The 25,960-nt window shown below is 39.8% G+C and overlaps 1 protein-coding gene across 2 annotated transcripts in view; it reads left to right on the top strand.

Annotated features, from left to right (window-relative positions):
• Window positions 1-25,960, top strand: part of SCAPER (S-phase cyclin A associated protein in the ER) — a 142,769-nt gene that overhangs the window by 36,675 nt on the left and 80,134 nt on the right. For both annotated transcript variants that reach the window (XM_027657596.1, XM_027657597.1), the window contains exons 12-21: window positions 391-466; window positions 937-1,054; window positions 1,374-1,485; window positions 1,948-2,088; window positions 4,414-4,569; window positions 6,778-6,920; window positions 10,729-10,810; window positions 10,921-11,073; window positions 12,241-12,348; window positions 25,479-25,615. In XM_027657596.1, coding sequence (XP_027513397.1) covers window positions 391-466; window positions 937-1,054; window positions 1,374-1,485; window positions 1,948-2,088; window positions 4,414-4,569; window positions 6,778-6,920; window positions 10,729-10,810; window positions 10,921-11,073; window positions 12,241-12,348; window positions 25,479-25,615 — 1,226 coding nt within the window. The remainder of the gene's footprint in view (window positions 1-390; window positions 467-936; window positions 1,055-1,373; window positions 1,486-1,947; window positions 2,089-4,413; window positions 4,570-6,777; window positions 6,921-10,728; window positions 10,811-10,920; window positions 11,074-12,240; window positions 12,349-25,478; window positions 25,616-25,960) is intronic.

Here is a 25,960-nt window from a genome sequence, read left to right on the forward strand (position 1 = left end):
TGTCAATGTAATCTGTTTTACATGTCAGCTAAATAGTGTCATGTAATAATTACACCACACTAAGGTGTATTTAGGCTTACTAAACTCCCAGCACAGTGCTGCTGAGTGGTACAGAGCTCTCTGATGTTGCAGCCGTTTTCCTGCTGCCTATTTCTGGGTGCAAAACGGGGGGGAACTGGGACTTTATCTTCATTGCTACCACACAAGAGTACGTGAAGCAAATGCCTCCACTTTTGCTGTCAGAAAGAGCAGGAACAGCATGTGTCTTTGGGGTGACCAGTTCAGTTTGGGAACACTGCTGAATGTTGCTGATTTGGCACTGTTTAGTGTGTGTGTACACCTGTGAGTTAAGGTCTATGATTTTACTGTCTGGTTCATATTGATTTTCAGGCCAGCATGGGCAATGGAAGCATATCTTTCTGTGGTTTGTCTATGGACTGGAATGATGTTCTGGCAGATTATGAAGGTAAATTTTCACGTTACTGTGCTTACATGGAAATGACAGCAAAAATTTAGAAAAATGCCCGTTTTACTCATGGCTCGTTAAGGTTTCAGAAGTTTCCCCAACACCTAAATATTGTTCCAGGTTATGTTATTTTCTGTGTTATTCCCTGAGGGAAGATGGATCATTCGTGTGTTCAAACTATCTCTGTGTGTCTTTGTTCTTCAGCTTTCTTTACCCATCTCTCTATTAGAATTTTACATTTTTTTTATCTGGTTTTACCTTAACATTTGGATAAAAGCGTAATAAAATAATTAAGCCTTAAAATGTACAGAGATTAGAGATAAATGTAACATTCTTCAGGCTGCGTTTGCACCTAGGCTCAAGGGAACCCATCCGAGAGAGAACTTCAAGAGGAGCTAATGCTTGTTAATCGCCCTTTTCCCAGAAAAGCGTGTTTAAATTACCCAGATCTTTGTTTTCCTCCTGCCCAGCCCGGGAGTCGTGGCGCCAGAGCAACTCCTGGGGAGACAGAGTGGAGGAGGAGCCTGCGCGTCCCCCCGGCCACGGGATCCACATGCACGAGAAACTGTCCTCGCCCTCCCGCAAAAGGTTCCTCACTCCTTACCTGTCTGCCTCGGCCGGGGAAAACAGGCAGCCAAACCCATGGCTGCTTGAAGCTTTGTTTAAGTCTGTGGGTGGAAAGGGTTACAGAAAGCTCTAGATGTACTTTTTCATAATGGACTGGGCTCGTGCTGCATCGTCCACTAAAGATTTGAAGTCTAGAAGAAAAGTATTCACATTTACGGGAAATAATTGCCCTCCAGTGGCCTATTTTTTTTCTCTTTCTGAAATTATTTAGAAATGCTAGCTACGCTGTCAGTTAATGTTGTCTCACTTGCTTTTGCTCTGCTTTGGTTTTTATTAAAAGAACAATAGCAGAATCCAAAAAGAAACATGAAGAGAAACAAATGAAAGCTCAACAGTTGAGAGAGAAGTTACGTGAAGAAAAGACACTGAAGCTTCAAAAATTAATGGAGAGGGTAAGCTTTCTGTAATATAAAGAGCTGCTCTGCTGCCTTTCAGAAAAGAGGGTTTTTTCCACAGAGTCTAGACATGTTAGAGATTAAAACTGGTTGAAATGTAGGTTGCATCTGAGTCTGAGTTTACATAGTTTTCACAGCTATTAAAGAAAACATTATTTCAAATTATGAACTTCTGTGAGAGTGTTGATGACATACTATACTGCCTCAGACTCAAGGATGACATAAAAAGTAGAAATGTCTTTCGTGTGTCTAGTAGAAATGCTAAAACTTACTAAACTGAAGCAGTTTGGGTGTTTACCCAAAGCAGTGTACTTTGGGTTAAACTTAATACAGGCTTTGTGTAGGGCATGAAAGTATTTGTTTCCATGAAGAAAGCTTCAAGTATTAGAAAACCCTGAGGAAAATTCATGCCCTGTTTTCAGTTACTGTATTAGTAACAAATGTACTCATTCTACATAGGAGAAAGATGTGAGGAAATGGAAAGAAGAATTATTAGATCAAAGGCGCAGGATGATGGAGGAGAAGTTACTCCATGCAGAATTCAAACGTGAAGTGCAGCTACAAGCAATTGTGAAAAAAGCACAAGAGGAAGAAGCTAAGGTAAGTTACTTTGTTTTAGAGAGGAACAGTTTAAGAGTTATGCTTTTATATATGTTGCACCTCAAGAGTGCTCACGAGTAGGTTCTGAGGGAGGGTGCAAGTTAGACATGAACACCTGTGAACTGTGAAGCAGGGAGATGCTGGTGTCTAAACAGACCATTTTTCTCTAGTATGAATTTAAATGAATTAGCTGTTATTAGACATCGGGGTGGGTTGGACTGGAAGAAAAGAGGGGTTGAAGTAGAAGAGCTGATAGTTGTCTTGCTGTTATTGTTCCTCACAGAGAGTAGTGATACCTAGTCCTGGCAGGAGTAGGAGATGTGATTATCAACTCTCTGCTTTTCACGTGTAGAAAGAGAAGGGGGGGAGTTCATTGCTCTTCTCCTTTGTTAAACATCTATTCTAGATCAAGCTTTCTGTGTCCTTTAACAGTTCTGTTTCTGTGTTTTGTACCAGTGATTTGTTAAGCAGTTAAGGAAATAGATAGAGACCTGCAGTTATTCTAAAATAAGTATTTTGTTTAGTGCTTTTCTGACTTAATACATAGGTCCATAAGATGAGCACTGGATGGGTGCTTTTTGGTTTGCCTCGTTCATGTGACTTTGATAAACATTTTCATGGTTTAACCCCAGCCAGTAACTAACCACCACACAACCACACACCTGTGGGATGGGGGAGAGAGTCACAAGTGTAAAGGTGAAAATGGGTTGACACAGAAACAGTTTAATAACTGAAGGGGGAAATCAATTCTAAGGAAAAGGAAAATAACAAAGAGAGATAAATATACCCAAGAAAGACAAGTGATGCAAAAGCAAATGACTGGCAGTCCCTGAGCAGCAACCCCCACCAACCTCCCCCCTGCTTTTGTTGCTGCACATGATGTCCTGTGCTCTCAAATATCCCTTTGGTCACTTGGCCTTGACACTGTGCAAGCCCTGCTCAGCAGTAACTAAAACATCCCTGTGTTACCAGCACTGTTTCCAGCACAGATCCAAAACACAGTCCCATAGTAACTACTGTGAAGAGAACTAACTCTATCCCAACCAAAGCCAGTACAATACAAATGAAATATTTTAATTTAAAGACTGTTTATCCCATCTCCTTAAAACCAAAATGTTTCCTTATATGATGAGCATGTATCCTGGCTGTGATTGATGCAGCTGTTCGTCTGTATTATTCAAGACAAGCACAACAAAACTTTGATTAAAACTGATTTAGCTTTTTTACTTAGTTGCTGTTCCTGTCTCTTGGATTAAAATGATTTCTAGATGACCTAATTCACTCTAACATACCTTCATTATTATTTCATTACACAGTGTGACTTCTGTAATTATGTTAACTAAATCACACTTGCCATAATTCCCCAGATAAGCAGATGTTTCATATATTGTGTGTGTTTAAATGTGTAGGATCTGCTGCCTCGTGAGGCTCTTGAGTTGTGGAAATAAAGGTTAGTTGGGCCAGAAGGCTTTAGAGAAATAGCTGATGAGTAGGATAACTGCAGCCCATGGTAACTGTTGCTGTACCCAGTTGGTTATCTAAATTCCCAGTGCTTGCTTGTTTACTGACCTGTAAAATCCATTCTGTAAATGGATTCTAGTCAGTAAACAAAGTTACAGATATTATCTTACTGCCCTTTATGTGATCTGTTGTTGTCTGTCCATGTATGTTCTCTTTACTCAGTTTTTTAGTGCACACATTAAAGTTCTTTTAAGCCAGCCTTTTCTTTTTTTTTTTTTTTGTGTATTGCACTGTGCTGTGGTTGAAAAAGGTAATATATGTTTTTGAAATAGGCTATATGGATAAGAAATATGAAGACTGTGAGCTCGTTTGGTTTTTTCTTACTATGTATAGTTCCACTTTTTTAATCAGTAAGTACGCATTTATTTAAAGTCAGGTCAAAAGACCTGTTGGATTCCACTAGCACATACTTATTTTACTGGTTTATCCATCTGGGTCTTAACATTTCACATGTTACAAATGAGAAATGAGACTGATGAGAATGAGACTGGTGAAATCTCGTTTCTGAGAGGATTGGGAAGATTTTTCTTTACTTTACCCAAAGTTTCTTGTTTTTTCTGATACAATTCAGTTTCTCTTTTTATATTCCATGGGTTGTCTCGTTTAAAACAAACAAAACAATAAAACAAAACAACAAAAAAAACCCACATTAAAAACCCTAGGGACTTATTCTCAACTTGGTAGTTTTCAACCCATTCTGGAGAAACATCCCACCAGTTTAATTATCGAATGGGTGGGATTCCCTAAGAATGAAACCTGTTTCAGCTTCTCAGGCCTTTTCTTGTGCTTTCTGATTATTTGCAGGTAAATGAAATTGCATTTATAAACACCTTGGAAGCTCAGAACAAACGTCACGACGTGCTGAACAAACTCAAGGAGTATGAACAGCGTTTAAATGAACTGCAGGAGGAGCGGCAGCGAAGGCAGGAGGAAAAACAAGCCCGTGATGAAGCAGTTCAGGTACAACATCTCTGTGGCTGCAGGGGGACAGGGAAACATGGGCTTGTGTTTCCTTTTGCCTCTGCAGAGTCCTCGTTGCTTTCTGTCTTCCCTCCTTTGTTCAGCTTTGGAAAAGTGGATTCTAATATGTTTCTCCTTTGAAATGTTTCCGTGGTTAAAGGGAGGAAGGTAAATCGTAAAACCCCCGTAGCCATAACTGCTGGGTAGGTGACTCCTGCCTGTCTTAAGGGTTTTTTGGAAAATGTTTGTTACTTCTTCATAAACAAAATCCTTATGTTTTGGTGATAGTTAAAACTTTGAGAGAGGAAACAGTAAAATAGTCCTTAACATATGTCTGCTGTCATAGTTACAGTACTTTTTACAGGATCAGGGGAAACCACAGTGCAAATGTGTTTGTGTTCCTGGAGTTCTGGTTGCTTTTTGTCTGGGGTTTTTTTGTTTTAATGCAGCATTTCAGTACTAGGTTTTCCCAGCCTCCTGCATCCACTTTTTTGGCACTGTTCTCTATGTTAGAATCTAAACCAAACTTTCTTCTGATATGAACTCCTCCTCCCTCTCTATACATATGTCAGATCACCACAACTGTAGGTCACTTCTGGATCCAGTTTCTGCCAGAGCTTAGTTCTTAGGCTTAGAAGCTGATCCTATCTCCTTATTGAAAAATGGGACATATTACTGACTTCAGTGCTTCTGAGGCCATTTTTTGAGACAGAAGGTACTCTGAAAGGGCTGGATAAAACTCTTTTTGAGAGATTATTTGGAAGTTAATGGATTTCGAAGGGTCAACTGAATTATCAGTGAAAAGTACCCTTCTAGATTGTTTATTAAAAACCTAATCCCAGTGATCCCATTTTTTGTAGTTACTTATGTTCCCTTTTTCCAGATCAAAGTTATAATTGAATTCCTTTCTGTGGTTTTGGATTTTTTTAACTCTGTCTTCTCTCTACCCTCTTTTTAGCCCTTTCCTGGGTTGTGTAGGCATAGGTCTGTTCTTAGGCTGGCAGTTGAACAGACACTGCAGACAGGATTTCGGTCCTAAATCCCACTTATGGCCACACTGTTCTCTTTGTATCCTCTCTGCCAGGCCAAGGATCAGGCTGATGCTTCCTGCTGTGCTTTTTCCATGCACAAGTTGCTTAACAGTTGAGCAGTATATTTTGAGCCCTATATTTTGTTATTTCTTCATTACCTGTATCCTGTAGGATGTTTAAAATATTTTCAAATAATCTTATTGGTGAACTAGACTAATAAGCTTTTATATTGCATAGTCTTCTTCAGAATGAGCAAAATATATGGTTAATTAATGTGTAGGTTAGTTCATCCAGCCTTGCTTTCAGTGTGCACTTGAGCTTCTGAACAGGCTCATATTTGCATTTTATTCCATAACAACGCCCTTCTTACTCCGTCGTGAAAGACAAAATGCAATCAGCAGATGTTAAATACAGTTTCTGTTAATTCCCTTTTGATTTTTCCCTAAAAATAGAATCATAGAATCATAGAATCGATTGGGTTGGAAAAGACCTCTGAGATCATCGAGTCCAACCCTTGGTCCAAATCCAGTCCATTTACTAGATCATGGCACTCAGTGCCACGTCCAGTCTGCGTTTAAAAATCTCCAGGGATGGTGAATCCCCCACCTCTCTGGGCAGCCCATTCCAATGCCTGATTACTCTCTCTGTAAAGAATTTTCTCCTGATATCCAACTTAAATTTCCCCTGGCAGAGCTGAAGCCCGTGCCCCCTTGTCCTTTTGCTGAGTGCCTGAGAGAAGAGACCAACCCCCACCTGGCCAGAACTTCCCTTCAGGTGGTTATAGACAGTGATGAGGTCACCTCTGAGCCTCCTCTTCTCCAGGCTAAACAACCCCAGCTCCCTCAGCCTCTCCCCACAGGACTTATGCTCCAGTCCCTTCACCAGCCTCGTTGCTCTTCTCTGGACCCGCTCCAGCCCCTCAATATCCCTCCTGAACTGAGGGGCCCAGAGCTGAACACAATACTCAAGGTGTGGCCTCACCAACGCAGAGTACAGGGGAAGGATCACTTCCCTGCTCCTGCTGGCCACGCTATTTTTGATACAGGACAAGATCCCATTGGCCTTCTTGGCCACCTGGGCACACTGTTGGCTCATGTTGAGCTTCCTGTCAATAAGTACCCCCAGGTCCCTTTCTGCCTGGCTGAAAGAAGGGTTGGGATTGTCTCTTCTCCGGCAGGAGCGCAAGCGGGCGCTGGAAGCGGAGCGGCAGGCGCGGGTGGAGGAGCTGCTGATGAAGAGGAAGGAACAGGAAGCGCGGATTGAGCAGCAGAGGCAGGAGAAGGAAAAAGCCCGGGAAGATGCAGCCCGGGAGAGGGCCAGGTAACTTGGCAATCATTTCTTTGGGTCCCTGCCCCTCACCATTCTCCTCTCCAGCAAACTGCACCTTCCCCAGAACAGGTCCCCCTTCCCCAGGACCCTCCTGGCTCGTCAGGAATTTAAAAGGTAGCATTGATCACTGCTGATCACTGTTCTTGATGAGTGGTTTGAAAGAAGAAATCAGGTGAGTCATCATAAGTTCTGCAATAGATTTTTGTATTCCTTAGGTACATGCACAATGTTAAGATGAAAGACTATATGTTATTGCATTCATCTAAGTTTTATTGCTGACAAGACCTTTTAGTAATTTGCCTTTTTTATATTTTACCTTAGTTTTCAAAGGAAACAAGATTAATGTTCCCGTGTTCCCCATTTCCTCCACTCTCCAGTAACTTTTAGACTTACTGGCATCAATTGCATTTCACTATTTTGTAGACACCAGAGATCACATTTGTGAAGCAGAAAACTGGGAAATCAGGCTTCATTAATTCTACTGCCTATGAACTACTTGGCTTATGGTTTTATCCATAATCAAAAGTTCCTAAAGAGGATTCCACGTGGGCTCTCCTGTCTCTTTCTTTTATGCCAAAAATGAAGTGCAGAGAGTGAACACTGAGTGTGAGAGAGGTTTACTTTCAAGTCTGAAAGGGGAAACTACATTCTGCTTGTTTAATTTGCAAAATTCTGTTTGTATTCACCTCTTATTACTCCCTGTTTTCCTACAGTTCTCCTACAGACATTCCATAAAACCTGGATAGAAGTTACAGTTTTTTCAGTGACAGGTGTTACGAATGGTTCTTTATCCATTTCTGTTGTCATGACTTGTTTTCTTCAGAGTTGTCACAAAGGGAGTATTTTTTCTCCAAGTAAAATATTCAGAAATGTATTGATCACCTTTCATCTTCCAAAGTCATGAGTGACATCATAAAGAGATTTAGCTTTCCATTAGATGTGTAATGAATTCCGGGTAGGATTTACAGCCTTTCCCAGGACTTCGTGGACCTTTCCTCAGTGTATTGAGCCAGGTCACAATGGGATACAGTGAGTTGGAATGAATCCTTCAGTGTCTTGCTGTCGTTCACAGACACTTGAGGAAGGTTAGGACTGAGAGGGTGAGAGTTTGGTCGTGCTATTTTGGGAGGGTAGACACTGCATCTGTAAGGCTTCTGCATCTTTCTGGAATTTGAGGAAAACCTCACAGTGAGCAAATGTGAGATATTTGTCCCATTGACATCTTTGTCCTCTAAGCTCTTCTGCAGTTAGAACTTGTCTAGCAGCTCCAACCACGTAATTCTTCTCTCCTTTTGTTTAGTCAGTGTTAATGTGCCACTTCCCTTTGTTGCACCCCAGTTATTTCCTTATGATATGTGAGAAACTGCAATTTCCATTTCCCTTCTGTTAGTATTGTGTGTCAGCAAATTTCCTCTCTGTTTGCTGCTATAACACTCAGTTTTCAAACACTTTGTACTTGATATTGCAGTACCGTGCTTGCACTTGTTTTTCTTTGCCAGATGCTGATTGCACAGGAGAGATTTTGCCTTTTTTGTCTTTTTTTTTTTTTCTGATAATTTTGGGAAAGAGTAGGAAAGAATGTATTTGTGGTGTCCTACAATCTGTTATGTCAGAATGGCTTCAGAGTCATTACATGTCCTTAATAACAGTTCTGGGGTTTCTCTAACAGAGCAGAATTAGAGGAGGATTTGGTCTCCTGGTTTCCAAGTTCAGGGAGGGATGAGCCTGACAGGAAGTTGGCTGTGCTGTTCCCTCCATCCTGGATTTCTGTGTGTTGTGGTGGAACCTTGGGGTATCATTTGGTGTTTTGTTGGGGTTTCTTTCCTGCTGCTAGGATTTAGCTTGTATCCTGAAGATTTAATACTTGCTGGAATGAATAATTTTTGTAATATCTTCTTAAAGTTTCTTCAGTATAAGCTTTACCATGTGCATCTGGTGGTGATTAAAGCACCCGTATGAAAGGAATAGTGTACTTAAAACTGACTTTAAAAGCCCCTCTGCCCTTATGGTACATTAACTTGTTTCCAGTAAGGTTTTAGTTGTAATTTCAAAGTATTTTTATATTCCAGAGAGTTGAAATCCATAATATGGAAAATTTTGTTCTTGTCAATAGAAATCGTATACTGTACCCGAACCACGTAAAAAGAACGCTTTCAGAAGGGCTTCTGCAGGAGTAATGTTGGTGCTTTATAAATGGAAACTTGAGAATTTTGTTTCAAATACTATTAACCCAAAGTATGCAATGATAATAATTTGTTGGAGTTTGTAGCATTAAACAAATACGTAAAACCACAAACTGAAAGAAATAGCTAAAATAAGCTTTGGATTTGGGTCACGTGTTAGTTGTGTTTTGTTTCAGCTCCTGATGTGAGTCAGGAGCACTTCAAAATACAAAGACTGTAGTTCAGTTTTCCTTTATATACCTCAGGGGAGACAGCACATAAACTACCTAATGCTTCTCGTCCATCATCTCTTCCTCACCCCCCACACCCTTGGCAATTCAAGAGTTCACTTATTCTTTCTGAAAGAACAGTTGTTTAGTGTTTATCATGTGACTTACTTCCTCCCCCATCTTCTTTCCTATCTGCTTTTATATTTTCTGTGGCTTTTTGTTTTCAAATGTTACTTTATCTGAACCTTCTACTTTTATGTAAATAATTTTGGGTTTTTTATCAGATTTCTGTTTAAGAAACAAAAATCCACTCATAACAAAACCCATTGCAGTTTGGGTAATATTCCTTATGTTAGCCTTTCTAGTTTTGTCCCTCAAGCTACTTTAATTTTAGAATGCCTTTTAAAAAGATGGCTGATGGCTTTGAATGACTTCATATCTCAGTTTTACTCAAAGCTTTTGGCCCTTCAGAGCTGCCAGGCTTCTGGGAGAAGTGTTTCTCTCCCATCCCATTTCTTCTTGGACAAACAGCATGAGGAGCTGACTGTCTTCCTTTGCAGGATTTCAGAGCTCCCTTGACTTACTGATCACTAGGAAGTTGTTCTTGAAACTGTTACCTTTTCTCAGACAGGAAAGAACCCCAAATCTCTTCAACAGGTGATGCTTGGGGATTCACGGGCTCTTTTGACACCCACATGCATGAGATCTGTGCTGGGGAGGGGAAGAAGAGTTGCTCAAAATGAAGAGGACAACTGAAGTGTGAGGCATGATTCAGTTTTGGGAATAGGGATGTAGGGCACACAGGTTCAGTGAGCAAAGTAGGTCCTGACTGCAGTGCCATGGAGAAGGTGACAGATGAATGTCTCCTCTTTTGCTGTCCTTTGGTCTCTTGAACATTTAGAATTGCAGGATTCCAGAGCATCAGTTTATCACTCACAGCTGTACACAGTTGGATGTTGGTCGGAGTTTCATCTGTAAGTTCCTGTATTCAAACTTCCTCTGACAAAATGTTTCTGTAGAACACACTACCCTCAGTACTGGGAAGTTTCTTTTCAATTTGCTGTTCCACTCCTCCCCTTTGGTTCACTGACTGCAGCTGTTGGCTGAAGGATGCAAAGGGTGACATGGTCTCACATTCCTCACTGTCATTGCTCTGGTTTGGACTGAAGGATGGTCCAGGCTCTGCTGCAGAGGTTCTGTGTCTGTCTTTATTAAATCATTCAAATGAAAATATTTGTATTCTCTGTTAACTAAGTTGCTTTTTGTGGTTTTTCTTTTCTCCTGAACCATCTTCAGCTTCATTTCTGGGTGTTCTTGTTGTCCATTTCTAACAGAAATCTGTCAGTATTATTCTTGCTTTACATTATTGCAAGTTCTCCCTATTTATTTTTCTTGTCTTTTGGTTAGAGATCGAGAAGAGAGGTTGGCAGCTCTTACTGCAGCTCAGCAAGAAGCCATGGAAGAACTACAGAAGAAGATTCAGCTGAAGGTATGAAAGGATACATTAGCTGAAAAATACATCCATTTTTCTTTGCACAGTTTGATTCCACCGTAATTCAACGTGATTTTTCTTTGTTGCTTTGATTATTTTCCATTCAGCACGATGAAAGTATTAGAAGGCACATGGAACAAATTGAACAAAGAAAAGAGAAAGCAGCTGAATTAAGTAGTGGAAGACATGCTAATACTGATTATGCACCAAAACTCACCCCATATGAACGAAAGAAACAGTGCTCATTATGCAATGTGATGGTAAGTTGGATCCAGGGAATACTGTTGGAATTGCTGGGCCAAGCCAAACCATGAAGGTACAAGTTGTGCTTCACTCACAGAGGAGAGCGTTGCACATCTACTGTGTCCCCTCTGCTCTGCACCTTACTCTGCATTCTTCTGTCTGTGTAAATCTGTAAAGATGGGGTAGGGAGGATTTGAAAGAACTGTAGAGTTGGGGGTGGAGTGGAGAGTGTGGGCAGTGCCCAGTTATTACCTGTCTCTGCCAAGAAAAGCAAGGATCCTGGAGCATCAGACAGAAGGTAGTTTAAAGCCAAGTAAGGAATGTGGTTCTTTACCTAGCAGGTAGCTGAGCTGTGAACATCTTGTTCTAAGATCCTGTGGATATTTGAATTTGCTGTGAGTTCAGGGTTTGATTGGACAGGTTTCATTGGATTGAAGTTCACTGAAGGATATGGGGAAACCACATCAAACTCAGGAAATTCTTGAATTGAGTTTGGTTGGATGCTTAAAGGGGTTGGAAGGGAAAATTAGTGTCTGCTTTGTCTCCTCTTTTCCTTTGTTATCTTATTTTTTGATCACTGTTGGAAGCCTGGCAGATTTCCAGCCTCCCAGGGTATCTCTGTTTGTGTCTGCCCTTCCCTGTATCCCAGGAAAAATGCAGAAGAGAAGCCATACACTCACTGAGCAGCAAGATGGGAGATCTCTTCTTGTTGATAACTGGTTTCACTGATTTGCAAGGACTGTGCATTATTGCAGTCCTATAATATGCTACTAAGCATTATTTCCTGTAATTGCTAAATTGAGCAAGATTGCTTGGGATCACCTCAGGCAGTGCTGGAACAGAAACTCAGGCTCAGCAGACTGGAGTCTTGCAGTACTCACTGATCATGCATCTCAGAATGAAAATCCAATATATGAAGTTAGATTGAAGTAAGAATGAGATGAGAAGCCAAGATTTTTTAATCTGTTATTACACTGCTGGCTAGCAAATCATTCTGTAATTTACTCCTAAGTCCTGCATAAAAGATGTTTATGTAAATTAGGTTGAGAATAAAGTACTGTGCTTGAATTTTCTGAACATACTCCTGACAAATTGGCATATTTTTTATTATATTTTAAATACTGTTATTTATGGATGATGGAATTTGCAAAGGAAAAATAACTACTAAGTCACTGTCATTACAGATTTCATCAGAAGTGTATCTATTTAGCCACATTAAAGGGAAAAAACACCAACAGGCTGTGAGAGAAAACAGCAGTATACAAGGACGAGAGCTTTCAGATGAAGAAGTGGTAAGTTTTGTCATATTTTTTATATTATCTCTAATTTTAAATGCCTTTCAGCTGAGTAGCCTGAGAATTCTTATAAAGGAATTGAACATTTAGCATGGGAATCATAGCAGACTGCTAATGAAAATAAATGAAAGAAACAGTGCATTCAAATGCTTCAGGCAGTTGCCATTTGAAACAGATTCTCTATAAAATGTGACAAATCTCTATTAATCAAAGGCATTTTTCATCTTGCTATAATCTCTTTATCATAAAAATCTGATATATTGCAGGTGTTGGCATCTCACATTTTTCCTTTGTTCCTTCTTGTTGCTGAAAATACTTTAGTCCTTCCTTACGTGGTCAGATGTGATGTCCTGTGCATCAAGGTCCATAGTGCTCAAAACTCTAGTGCTAAATTACTTTAAAATGTAAGGTTGGAAATGTTTTTTAAGTATTAGCATTGCTAAGAAGAGCAATAGTTAGTTTTTCAGTAGCTTCTTTAGAACAGTTGGCACTTCAGGTGATTTTTAGGAATTGAGGCTGTTTCTTACTAAATCAAGAGACTGTACTGTAGAAAACACACCTGAATTGTTGTCTGGTTTAATTTTTCTTTGCTGCTGCCTGAATTGAACTACAGGGTTAAGTCAAGGCCTTTTCTATGGGAATTTGAGTTCTGCCACATCCAAAAAGAGTTGTGAATGCCTGTGTAGTATACCTGTCAGGGGTCAGGAGGACACACTGAGCAAACCAGTTCTCAGTGCTGATTCAGGTTTAACTTAGTCATGTTTGGAGATCTGTTTCCGATGACACCGTTCAGTTGTGGTAATTTTTTTCACTTTCTTTCACAGTTTTTGTTACTGTTTTATGTACTGAAATATCTGTGTTTACAGCTTCTTACATCCAGTTGTAACATCTTTACTTTTTTAAAAAGCTTTGGAGAGTTAGGTCTCTGAGGTCCTGAAACCCACAGGGGTGGGTCTTGGTTATCACTGAAAGAACAGGAAAAGATAATTGGAGAGACACAGGAGTCTGGAGGGTTAAATGTTTGCTGAGCTGCACTTTGCCACCCCTTCCCAATTGTAATGAAAGTACAGAAACTGTTTTTTCAGCTTCTTTTTTTCCTCTTGGACAGTGGTTAGTGGGCAGTTGTGTGATTTTGGATTTGGTGAACAGGAGAGTGAACAGGACAACCTGAACCCATGTTAGATGGTGACAAGACATGCTCTGATGATCTCTGGTATCCCAGGAAATCCCAGAGCAGGAAAAGGTGTGATAGACTCTATTCTGGCATAGGGAACATGTACTTTCCAGCATATTTTCTTCAGGTACCAACAGCTGCTTTTGCACCCAGCTGATGGAAACAGAAGTTCCACTAGAGGGCACAGAGATCCTGATTTTTGTGGTGTCCAACATCATGTGCTTAAATCCAGGGTTTCTCAGCAAAAAATTTTGATGTGAACTTAAGGCCAAGTTTAAGGTTAAATGTATGTTTCTCTTGAATAATAATGCAGGAGAGAAAGGAGAGAACAGTTGTAACTGAATGAACAGTTTGAGGATTATGATAGTGGATTTTAATATTCTTCAGGGGGTGCATAGTATTTAGCATGCTGGCAACATATGGATGCTTCCACTGTTAAATATTTTATATATTATGCGTAGCTATATTTCAATTAGTCTGAGTATAACATTCTGAATTATATTATTGTAATCTGAAATTTCCTTGGCTTGAGGCCCTCTCTGCTTTTCATTACTTATTATTTTTTCCAAAGAGCAGTAGTAAGATATGCATGTTAGGAATATGGTCACTGTAACGTAGGAAAGTACTTTTATTTATTGAAGCAGTCTGCTTTGTGTACCTCTTTATTCAGTATGCACAGTTAATACCACCTCCAGAACTAAAACCTTCAGTAACTTCTCAAGTTTTGAAATAATTGAGAAAAAAAAATCAAGAGTATTACATAGAAGTAAAACCATATCCCAGGGAAGCTTTATAATACCCATAGTTAACTTATTTATCACTGTTTTCAATTTTTTAGTCAGTGAAGGTAACTCTAGTGAGAACATACTTGTACTACTTAAAGTTATTACTTGTCATCTGTGATGTCTTTAGATTATATATGTCTTGCCTGTGACCCTTCTTCTTTGACAGAAAAGATTTTATTTATATCACCTTTGACCTAATAAAATTTCACCTTTAACCTTATGCACTTGACACCCCAGATAACTTACTCTTGATCTCTGACTCATTTTGTGTTCAGCCTGCTCAGTATAATAGGGAGCTGCCTAGAAAGAAAGCTTTTCTGAAATTGTAATCTGATCATAGAATTTCTTTGTTATTACTTGAGAAATCACAGGACTTGAAATATTTTCGTCTGTATCGGTGTCTCAGAAGGTAAGATTTAGGTATCTCCTTAAGACTTCAGAAACTGATTTAAATAAATGATTATATCATTTCTCTTCACATGGTAAGGATTGTTTTTGGTTGATTTGACTGTAAACAGAAAGTTAAAAACTGTACTAAATGGTCATTGACGCTGAATTTTCCAGGCCGGGTGGATGCTGGGATTTGATCTTGCCAGATGGAAAAAGAAACTGATACATTCCAGGGCTTTTCCCTTTGCTGTAGCATTTATAAGTTCTGTACTTTTACATTTTCAGAGATAAAAGCAGAGTTCATGTTGGAGCAGCATCCCATTGTTTTGGAATTAAACATGTATTGTGTTTAATTCCATCAGTGAGGTGAATTCACTTGTGGCTGTGATGTGCTTGGTGGAACACACAAACAAGAGAGTTTTGCTTTGAAGGAAGATACTAAAAATGAAAAAGCGTGAAGTTCTTTCTCAGGTTGTGTGACAGCTTCGTTTCACCTCAGCCTTTTGGGTGAAAATCCCCTCATTTAGGGGTTTATTAGTCTCCAGCTGAAGCAGATGGAGATTTCTCTTACAGAGAACACCTGCGGGTTTTGAAACATTTTGAAACATGTGCAAGCAAATTAAAGTTCTATTCACATTTTTTACTTCCTTTGTAACTTTGCTTTTGTCTGGCCTTTTATAGATAGATGAATTCACACAGTTGGTAAAAACTCTTCCAGCAGGCTAAAAGCCACCTTTCCTTCCCTACCTTTCTGAAGCTTTCTCTGTCCCACGTGGTTTCACCGCGATCTTCGGTGCAGTAACAACGTTCTGTCTCCATTATCTCTCCCTGCTTAAATGCCTGGCTTCTTCCATCAAACTCTCAGCTTTCCCTCCTTTTTGCATTACCATTTTCTGTGCTATTGATTTCCCGTCCCCTCTCTCAATATCCATATTGCTTTCAGCTCAGCAAAAGATGTAAACAGTGTAAGCAATTTGCTTTCATTGACTTCACTGGAATCAATTAGTATGTTTGTAGTCCTGGCTAATTACTTTGCTGAATTAAAGCCTGTGTGACACAAAGACCTCACTGAGAAGGTGCCTGTGAAAGCCACAGGACAACACCTGGTGATTTCATTAGGCTGAGGGGTCTCTACAAGGACCTTGTAGATGTTTGCTCCCACTTGTAGCTCCTATTGATTCATTTTTATGCCCCTCTACTTTCCCTTTTGTTTTTGCCTTTCTTGTCTGTCCTAGTTTGCTTTGAGAAATACCCCTAAGATGAGGAATCCTTACAGCTTGCTCCCTTTGAACCATTGTCCCAACCCTTGTCTGTATCTCCTGGCATTTATTTATATGCCATGGTTTAAAGGTACTTTTAGAATATAAATCATGTCATGCCATGTGGTCTATGAATGTTTCCAATAAGTGAAAAGTACTTCTAAAAACCAGATGAAATAGATAACTTGGCAGGAGTTGCTTAATTTATATAAGGTGCATGCTAAAATTTTATGTATTCCAAAGCAGGATGGAGGAATATTAATGAACCTTTGTTTGCATATGTGAAAAATGTGCTTTTTTTTTTTTATCAGGGAAGAAAACTGACTCTGTTGTCGTTATATAAATGAAACAAAGAACTTCTAAGAGGTGTATTTAGATCAAATGAAAACATAATCCCATGATGGAGCAGAGAGGTGGTTGTTGTCTGAAGACTGACAGCGCTAAAATGTGAGGATTTATATAAAGACCTGGTTGGTTGAGCCCACCCACGGTCCTTTGAAAAAACCAGCTGGCCAGTGCCTGAAGCTCCCTCAGGAGTGTTTGCTGCCCAGTTGGCCGGGGCTGCAGCGTGAGCCTGTCCTGGCACAGCCCTGCCCAGGGCACAGGGTATTATTTACACCCTGTGCTGTGCTGGCAGCTCCCCGGGCAGGATGGTGCTGCTGCAGGAGGTGCTGGGAGCCAGCCTGGGCAGGGCTGTGCTGGGCCACGTGCTGTGCCAGCCAGGTGAGGGTTACAGCCAGCACAGCACATGGGCAGAGCTGATGTTCCTGGCAGTTGGAATTTCTAAAAGCTTTTTAGGGTGAGGAGTTGTAGTTCTAAAGAAATGGAGCTGTTCTCTCCAAGTTATGTTCCGCTTCTGTTATTTGTTGCAGAGGAAATTACTGATGGACAGAGATGTGGGAATAGTTTCATGCCTTACCCTTGCTCTTTTTCTTCAGTATTTACAAGGAGCTTTCTTATCTGGGACATGATAATGCCTGGAGTTTGCTAAATTTTTGTTTTTAGTTTACTATGTTTTCATTAACAATTAAACAATAAAACTATTGTTTTATTGCTTCAGTCTTAACAGTATTGAAAAGAATGCATTTGTTTTCCTTTCTGAATCAGTGTTTTCAAGTTCTTCTATTTAAATGAATAATAGTGTTCTATGAACTGCTTTGGTAACTTGTCTAAAATATATGATTAAGCAAAGTGGAAAATCATAATAATAAAGATTATTAATTTTTTAGTGTAATCTAATAGAGGAGTTTGAGGTATTTATACCCACAGGTATGTGGTCTTTTAAAAATTATTACACACAATTAATAGTTCTCTTTTTTGTTCTGGAACATTCACGTGTGTGTTACATGTTTACTTGTATTCACAGAGTCACTGAATGGTTTGGGGTGGAAGGGACCTTTAAGCTCATCTTGTTCCCACCCCCTGCCATGGACAGGGACACCTTCCACTACACCAGGTTGCTCCAAGCCCTGTCCAACCTGGCCTAGGACACTTCCAGGGAAGGGGCAGCCCCAGCTGTGAAGTCTGTGTGCCCAATGTTTGCAGCCCTGGGGTGTGTTTGCACTTCCTCTCTGGTGACATTTGCCTGCTCTGGCAGACCAGTGCAGTACAGGGAGATGATCCCAACTCAGCTCTGGTGGTGCAGAGCACTGAAGCCAGTTCTGGGCAGTATGATGGTGCAAACTATAGTTTGGTCATATGTAGAACAATATTCCTGTGTCTTTTATCCCCAGACTTACAGAATATAGACTTCATTGTAAAGTCATTTTTTTTTCTTGGCATCTGATTATAGCTCTCCAACAGTAGCCCATTTTTCTTCTCTGTGGCTCAGTGGAAGCAACCTGTAAATCACTTGCAAACAAGAACTCCCCCATCCCAGTAAAGCCTCAGGTTCTGGTTGAGTTGGCTTTACTCAATGTTTTTTTCCTGAGGAAGGAAGGATTATTTTTTAGAGAAGAGTTGTGTGTTGCTAGAGGAGTGGAATTGGGCCAAGCATCTGTGGTCCATTTTTTGTTTATGGATTTTTCATATCTGTTGGATACCTGTGGTCCTTTCAGCCCAGGAACTCAGGCCATGTCATTCTGCTGTGAATGCTCCTGTCCTGGAAGAAGCTGTCATGAACAATCAAGTAATTAGAAAGTCTAATCCACGGTGCAGCTTGCAGAAGGTCTCTCAGTGCTCCATACATCAATTCTACTTTGTTGTACTTTGTGTAGCAGTAGCTTCTTACCTTTAATTTATTATAAAGTGTTGTTTTTCTTGGCAAAAACGTACGTGATTAATTGTTTATTGGCTGTGCCTTTAATTGTGATAGATCAGTGCCAGCAGCTGCACCCTTCCTCTTTTTGGCTTGGATGTCTTGGATATTCACAGCCAGTAAGAAAAACTACTGCTGGCAGGGCCAAGTGCACTCTCATCTCCCTGTTTCTCTCGGTTGCCCTTGCAGCCACACGATAATGTCAGTGCCTCCCAGCTTTCCTCCCTCGTCTGCAGGGCTGCTTTCCATGGCCAGGATGCAGAATTCTCATTCTCACAGAGGAAACACCTTTACTTTGCTTTCTGTTGCCCCATTTTGGAGCGACAGGTGGGAAAGGGAATGGTATTAAAAATTTGAAGAAATATCTGAACCTACTATTAAGAGTATTATTTGCTGTTTATCTTAGTGGCAGACCGTTGTGTCATTGAATTTAAGGACAAGCAAGGTGACTGAAAGTGCAGTCAGTACTAAATACTAAAAATAGTATTTAGTTTGGGCGTGCTGAAAAGCAGGATAATGAAAAAAAATTAATTAAATTCAAGATGTGAAGGAAATAGTATGTGAATATTCGTTACATTATAACCTGTTTCTTCATATATGTATCAACTATAATAACTCTTATTAATGGTAACAGGTAAATACCTTTTCTTAATCTAAATCTTCATATTTTGGAGCGGATCATCACTTGTGGTCTTATAACAGTATTTGATTTCTTTATGATTAAGAATTAATGATCATTTGTGTTTCAAGCTGTCATTGTTTAAAATCGAAATATGCTTCTGATATAACTCACAGTCTGCTTCAGCATCTGTTTTCCATACTAAATATTGTCCTAGGCTGTGAGGAAAAAATAAAATACTGAGGAGTTTTGTTGAAACATGTAGTAAAATTATGAACAAATATTCCTGTGGTAATGTGATTTAGAACTGAGCCTTTAAAAACCTTAAAAATTTGGCAAATATATCCCATAAGTGGTTATATACACAAGTAAGAAACCATTATTCCTGGCATTGGTAATAAATATTGAAAACATATTTAAATGATTTTCTGCAGTTATAAGGGGGTGTTTATTTTGTAACAGGTAGAGGTGTAGAACCAAAAGGTGTAGTAACTTTCAGAATAGTTACCAATTGATTTGTTAGAATATATTCCTTATGTACCTTACCTTGATGGAAAATACTCAGTTTGATATATGTATTTTTTATTAAAACGGTAAATGAATGACAGCCATTATTATATGATATAAGCTACTACAAGTATTTCTTTATATATTAATGCTGATATAAGGGGGCAAGTAACAACAAGTGTTTGAGTGTTCTGAATATGGAATTGAGGTAAATAGCTAGAGTCAGATGTTTTTCAAGTTACCTTGGTCTGCAGAATTGGGTTAGAAAACTTATAAGAATGCCTTTTCTTTCAGAACTTGGGGATTCAAGGTTGGAAAGAATACAAAAATAATAAGAATAACCAGTCTTATGGTATTCTGGCACTCCTGCTTCAGTTCTGGCCAGAATCCAGAAATATGGAAGGGAATGAAAATGAAAAAATAACAGAGGAAAAAAACTCTTTAAACTCTTCAGATTCAGGAAGGTCATTCTGGCTCAGTTTTTCGAGTGAAAGTCCAATGGCTGGAAAGGTTTTCCACTTAAATGCCATGGTTAGTTTATAAATAATGGAACCAGGGTTAACTGAGCCCTGGCTCACACTCTGTGCAGGACAAACTGATAGGGGACAGTCAGACCTTCCGCTGCCTGGAGCTGGACAGAGGATTATTTCACTGCAGAGCTGCTTTGTGGGACCCTCCAGAGCTCAGAGGAGGCACCAGACAATCCCTGCTACGCTGGGTGCTGGTCCTGCCTGCTCCTGCCAGCACCTGGCTGGGTTTTCAGAGCCTGGCTGTGCCTGCCCGTGTGCATGGCAGAGCCAGCCCAGATCAGAGTGTGCCCAGGAGCACAGGGACTGCAGTTCCAGCTGCCCTGCAGCAACACAGCCAGGCTGGGGTTTTCTTCTTGGCTCAGAGGCTTTGCTGCAAGATTGTCCTGCCTACTCAGGCTTGCCCCAGGCAGAATTCATAAAAAGGCAACACTTACTTAACAAGAAAGGAACGGGAAATAAGTGTTTGTGTTACGCTTGGTCCTGACTTTAGACTGAGGAATTTCGTTGGGAAGGATTCTGTTTGGCACACTTCACAATTTAATAATGTCCCTACGAATATTTGCTGAGTAGTGAAATAGTAGCTTGTATGTAATACAGACAGCCAAGAAGTGTCATAGTCAGAGATGGGGTAGGAACATAATTTTGCAGTTGTGTTCTGCTTTGATAAATACTTACATATCCAAGGTTTCATCTGCAAGGACAGATACATGGATGCTGCTGCTGGAATCAGGATATTAAATGGGTAGAGCTAGTGAAGAGTATTGGTGTTGTGAATAGGTATTGTATGAAGAGGATGTCAATTAGGAAATTTCTTCTCCAGCTGTTGTATTTTATATAGATTGCTGAGGTTCAGAATCCAGTTTATGGTATGGTTTTCCTCATCCAAGCAGAAGTGGGCCCTACTCAGCTATATAGCATTTCAGCATTTTGTAGTATGTTTCCACTGTTCGTGGAAAAACTTTGCAATTCTATTTGTTCTGCAGTCTGCAAATGTATTGCAGAGGATATTGATTATAATGCTGTTATTCCTGTCAATGTAAACATGTCAGGTAAGAAAAAGGAGTGTCATTCAGTGTAGAGAGAAAAGCTTGGTTATAAGAAGTGCTTAGTCAACTAAAATTATCAACTTCACAATATGAAACAAGCAGGGTAGATTTTCTATTTCAGGCAGTTGAATGGGACTAGGCAATAACCAGCAAGAATGTGACTTCAGGGGTGACCTTATTAGTTTTAGCTTTAATGGTTTTGGCAACTCAATTTCTCTTGTAGTTTGTAGATGAGGCCCATCTGTCGCATTTGGGAAGTTTTCAGGATTCTCAATGACTGAGAGTCAGACCGGTTGAGGATGGAGGGAGAAGGGAGGAAAAGCAAAGACATTTTTTGTAAATAACCTAAGTTCTGTCTGCTTCATGGTGGCTGCAGTTTTACATGTGCATTTAATGTTAGTCTTTATCACCAAGTATTGAAACTTTTACAGGAAATTTGTGTAGTTTTAAAAATTACTTAGGCATTATATAAAAATTATTAGAGGTTATATGGCTTTGTCAAATAACAACATGTGTCTGTACAGAATGCAGTTCAATATCATGTGGAATATATTTACTATGTTACTTTTCTGCTTCATAGCTTTTTCAGCTAGAGACTGAGAGTCCCCCTCTAAGAAGCAGGTCCAATATACCTGGGGGTTTTTAGGAGTAACCCTAAGCTTTGATGAATGCACATAAATAACACTGGAGAGAAATAGCAGGAGTATTTCTACTCTCATGGGTTGCTGAGCCATCGTCATCTTAGTATACACAGAGGAACATATACAGGGGATCATGAAGAAATACATTAGCCCTCTGTTCTTGTTTCCATATTTTGCAGCTGTACATCCCAGCATGGAGCAGTCTGGCTGCTCTTTGTGGCACAGATTCTGCCATCTCTGGGAAAGCTGATCCCTTGTTTTGTGCCAGCATTGATTTCAGCTGTGGGGCTGAGAGGATGAGTAGCAAATATGAGAAATGATGGCAGAAATCTGATACGTAATGACCATCATAGCTGGTTCTGTTTTAATCCTGAGATAGGGAGTGTTCTGTTAGGACAGAACCAGCAAAATTCATAAGCCTTTAAAACAGAGCTTTAGAGAAATTGTGCAGCTAAAACTGATAGGACTGAAACCACACTGCACATTTTCAAAGAGGTGTGAATACAAATCTTAATGACAGAAGATTTCAGTAAAAAAGAACCTCTACTTAATAATGCTTTGCATTTTTAATGGCCTAAATTCTCCAAAGATCTGGTGCTTTACTAAGACCTGGGGATTTGGGGCCAGAATGTGCTGAGCATAGCACAGAATCGGGCCAACAATGACCCTTCACTTGTCATAAAGACAAACTCAGAATGCTTTTAGGGAGAGGGTAAACTAATTTAGTCTCAGAAATTCTTACAACATATAGCATTTACTTATATAAAAATAATAACAAAAAATAGTGAAAAACTTTCAGGAAGAAGTGACTGGATTACCCAGTTATTCTGCATTACCTTTGTTAGAAATACACCCCCTGAGACTGAGAAGTTTCATTATTGCTTAAATGAAAGTTTGCTTTGAAAACACTGCACCGGCCTCACTCCCTTTGGTTGTTACTTTTGTGATATGTTAACCTGTCCAACTAATGGCCATGCAGGTAAAATTACTCATTAATTTAGTTATTTAAAGGATGGGACATCCTGTACTTCAGTGTGACTCAGTGGATTTTCAGACCTTCATATTTTCAGGTAACTGGTAGGAGGTTGGGAGTAAATATTTTCCCCCTGCTTTGAAGGGTGCTGTGGCAGCAGCTCTCTTCAGGTGCCAGTTGTCACCCAACACCAAGCTATTAATTTTACTTGTTTCACACCTGAATGGTGTCGATCTGCCCACTGTGCTAATCCCACGCTTTGATCTGTACCTTCCAGAAGTGACTGTTTTTGTGACACAAGGTATTATTACTCTAGTCTGCCTTTAATGAGCTGTATGTATGAGGTCTGATAATATCCCAAACCGCCCCACGTGAAAGCTGAGGACTCTGAGAAACATCCTTCCCGGAGATGCCTGAGTTCATGTGAACAAACGTGTGTGACCACGGGCTGTACTCTCTTGGCCCCACAGGCTGGGGGATGAATGTGCTTGGTGAACCCTGGAGTTCTCTTCAAGTCCTCTGCTAAGCCACAGATAAGATGATGAAAAAGGAGATGAGTGTCTGGGAAGGGGATGCAGAGCTTTGTCTCCCTACTTCCTGCCCAGCACAAGTGTGACCCCGTGGTGTCAGTGCTGCCGTTCTGCAGTGCAGTGGCCACTTCATTCTGCTCTGCTGTCACTTGGAAGAAACAATAGTTTGAAGATGAACCAAAGTACCAGTTTCACTGTTGAACAAAGAGCTACAGTAACCTTTGTTCTGTGTGTTACAAGTGCTGCATCTCAGTGGTGAGGCATGAGCTAAGCTAAGGGTGGTGCCAAGGTGCACTGGTCCCATTTGGAAAGCAGGGATGTACCCACGCAATCCCACCCAAATAATTCATAAATAGCTTTTTTAATAGATGTCACAGGTGAAGTACCCTGAAGCTTGGTAGCAAAGCAGTAGTGCCATAGTCTGTTCTGAGGAAGTCCTTTCTTTTCTTAACACTGACAGGCTCAAACTCATTGTTTCCTGTGAAGTTTGAACCTTATGACCAGGCTTCTGGTTTTTAAAGGAAATTTAGGGGAAAAGCTATTTTTAAGTGGGCCACATCTCTCTAAAGAGACAAAATTGAACTTGGATTTCATATTCAGGACAGGGATGGTGAAGGGACTTGAACACAAGTCTTTTGAGGAGAGGCTGAGGGAGCTGGGGAGGCTCAGCCTGGAGAAGAGGAGGCTCAGGGGAGACCTCCTCACTCTCTACAACTCCCTGACAGGAGGGGGGAGCCAGGTGGGGGTTGGTCTCTTCTCCCAGGAACCAGCAGCAGAACAAGAGGGCTGGGTCTTAAACTGTGCCAGGGGAGTTTTAGGTTGGACATTAGGAAGAAATTCTTTCCAGAGAGAGTGCTCAGACACTGGAATGGGCTGCCCAGGGAAGTGGTGGATTCTCCGTCCCTGGAGGTGTTTAAGGACAGACTGGATGTGGCATCAGTGCCATGGGCTGGGAACCACGGCGGGGTTGGATCAAGGGTTGGACTTGATGATCTCAGAGATCTTTTCCAACCCAGCTGATTCTGTGATTCTTTGATTCTGTTCTGCACTGCTACAGATGGGTTAAGAACTAACTCATCACAAGCTGTTGCCCTTGTGACTCAGACTCACAGGCACAGCCTTCTGAGATACCTTTAGGAAGTTTTCTTTTAAGTACTTCTTGCTAAAATTAAATAATATTAAGGGCAGGGAAAATGCTTACAGCAGCTGTTAGAATGATGTTTCCTGTGGCTGTAGCAATATATAACAATATGCACAGTTTGAAGAACTTCAATATTCCTCAAATATATTGAGGAGAAAGTGCTCAGGTGTGCTGGGAGTTATCCAGGGTAGCAGTGGAGCAAAGTGAAAGTCAATGTTACTTTTAGAATTTGCTTAGAGTATTATGCTGGATTACTTATGTCTAATATTAATTCAGTGTTCATTTTGCATTTATATGATTTAAGATACTTATTTCATTTACTGTTTTCACCAAATATATATTGCTAGGTTATATCATGCAGCAGTGCTTTCCAAAAACTAAGTGGTCTTTTTCCAGGAAATTTCACAGAGATTTATTTTGTTTTCAACAAGCAGAGTATTTTCCTCAATCAGTGAAAGAAAATATAGGTTGTTTTCTGGAAAATGCTGCCTATAAATTTTTTAACACTTCACCTTTTACTTTGAATTTTAAGGATACTTACCAAAAAGGAAGGAATAACCACTTCTGGTGGTGGCCCTAATCATATTCAAGGCTAAATTATCCTAATAAGCAGTGGTAACCTGTACTTGATAATATGTTTGGTATTCTACAAGAAAACAGATATAAGCCTCAGTGTATTAAAAATTGTGTAAAAACATCTAATAACTGGCATTAAACTAATTGTTTAGCATTTCTTCTGTGGGAAGCAGAGATTTTACCAATATTTTGCTTAAATTCAGATTTGTTAATGTGAGAGGAAAAGTAATATTCCCGCTAATAAATGGTAATATTGTAAGTAGTGAATAGTTTCAATGTATTTTAATAAAGTTAAGACAAGTTTAGATTTTTATGAAGAGTTAAAATAAAAACCAGAATTAGCTTCTTTAATATAATGAATTATGATAATAGAGCAGGTTTCATGTAACTGTAAAGGGCAGCTTGGAGGAGAGAAGATGTCAGCTTGGAATTCATACCTGTTAAATGACAGTTTCTTGAAAATAAGGCACACTGCTTATTCTTTTTTTAATAATTATTCTCCCTTTTTAGAAAATACCCATGATTTGTTCTCTCCAGTGTAAAATAATCTCTTTCTCAAGATCTGTTTTAAAATTTGACTTCATTTTCTTGTTAAATATTATAAACAGGACAAAAATAATACTGTTTTTTCCTGGGAAGATTATATGTGACCTCCATCACATAGTATAACATTAAATATTATTTCACTATTTTCTGCAGGAGCACCTCTCGTTAAAAAAGTACATTGTGGACATTGTGATTGAGAGTTCTGTTCCTGTGGAACCATTAAAAGATGGAGAGGAGAAACAAAAAATTAAAAAGAAAGCCAAGAAGCTAAAGGCACGGATGAACTCCAGGTAGTACAAATTCATTTTTATTTTTTTTTTTCCTTTAAGTTTTGTTCTAAACTTTACCTTTTGTCCTTTAGTATGAGTGCAGAGGAAGGCTGAAAAAAATGTAAAATTATTTGCTTTGGGAGTGTCTTGAAAATAACACTGATGAGCCTAATTTATGGCCACTTTCTCTGATTGAGAAAGAAAACTGAATATCGATCTGGAGCCCTTGGTTTCACCTGTTAAGAGCTTTTCTCATAATTGGATGCCAGTGCCCTGCCAAAACTGTAGCCTCTTCTAGCATACAATAGCATGTTTAAATTTGTGTAAACCATGCCTATTTTTCTTTCTAGCTATTGATTTTTAAAT

This window comes from Corapipo altera, unplaced genomic scaffold (genome assembly GCF_003945725.1).
Source record: "Corapipo altera isolate COAL_440 unplaced genomic scaffold, ASM394572v1 308, whole genome shotgun sequence".
Taxonomy (NCBI): domain Eukaryota; kingdom Metazoa; phylum Chordata; class Aves; order Passeriformes; family Pipridae; genus Corapipo; species Corapipo altera.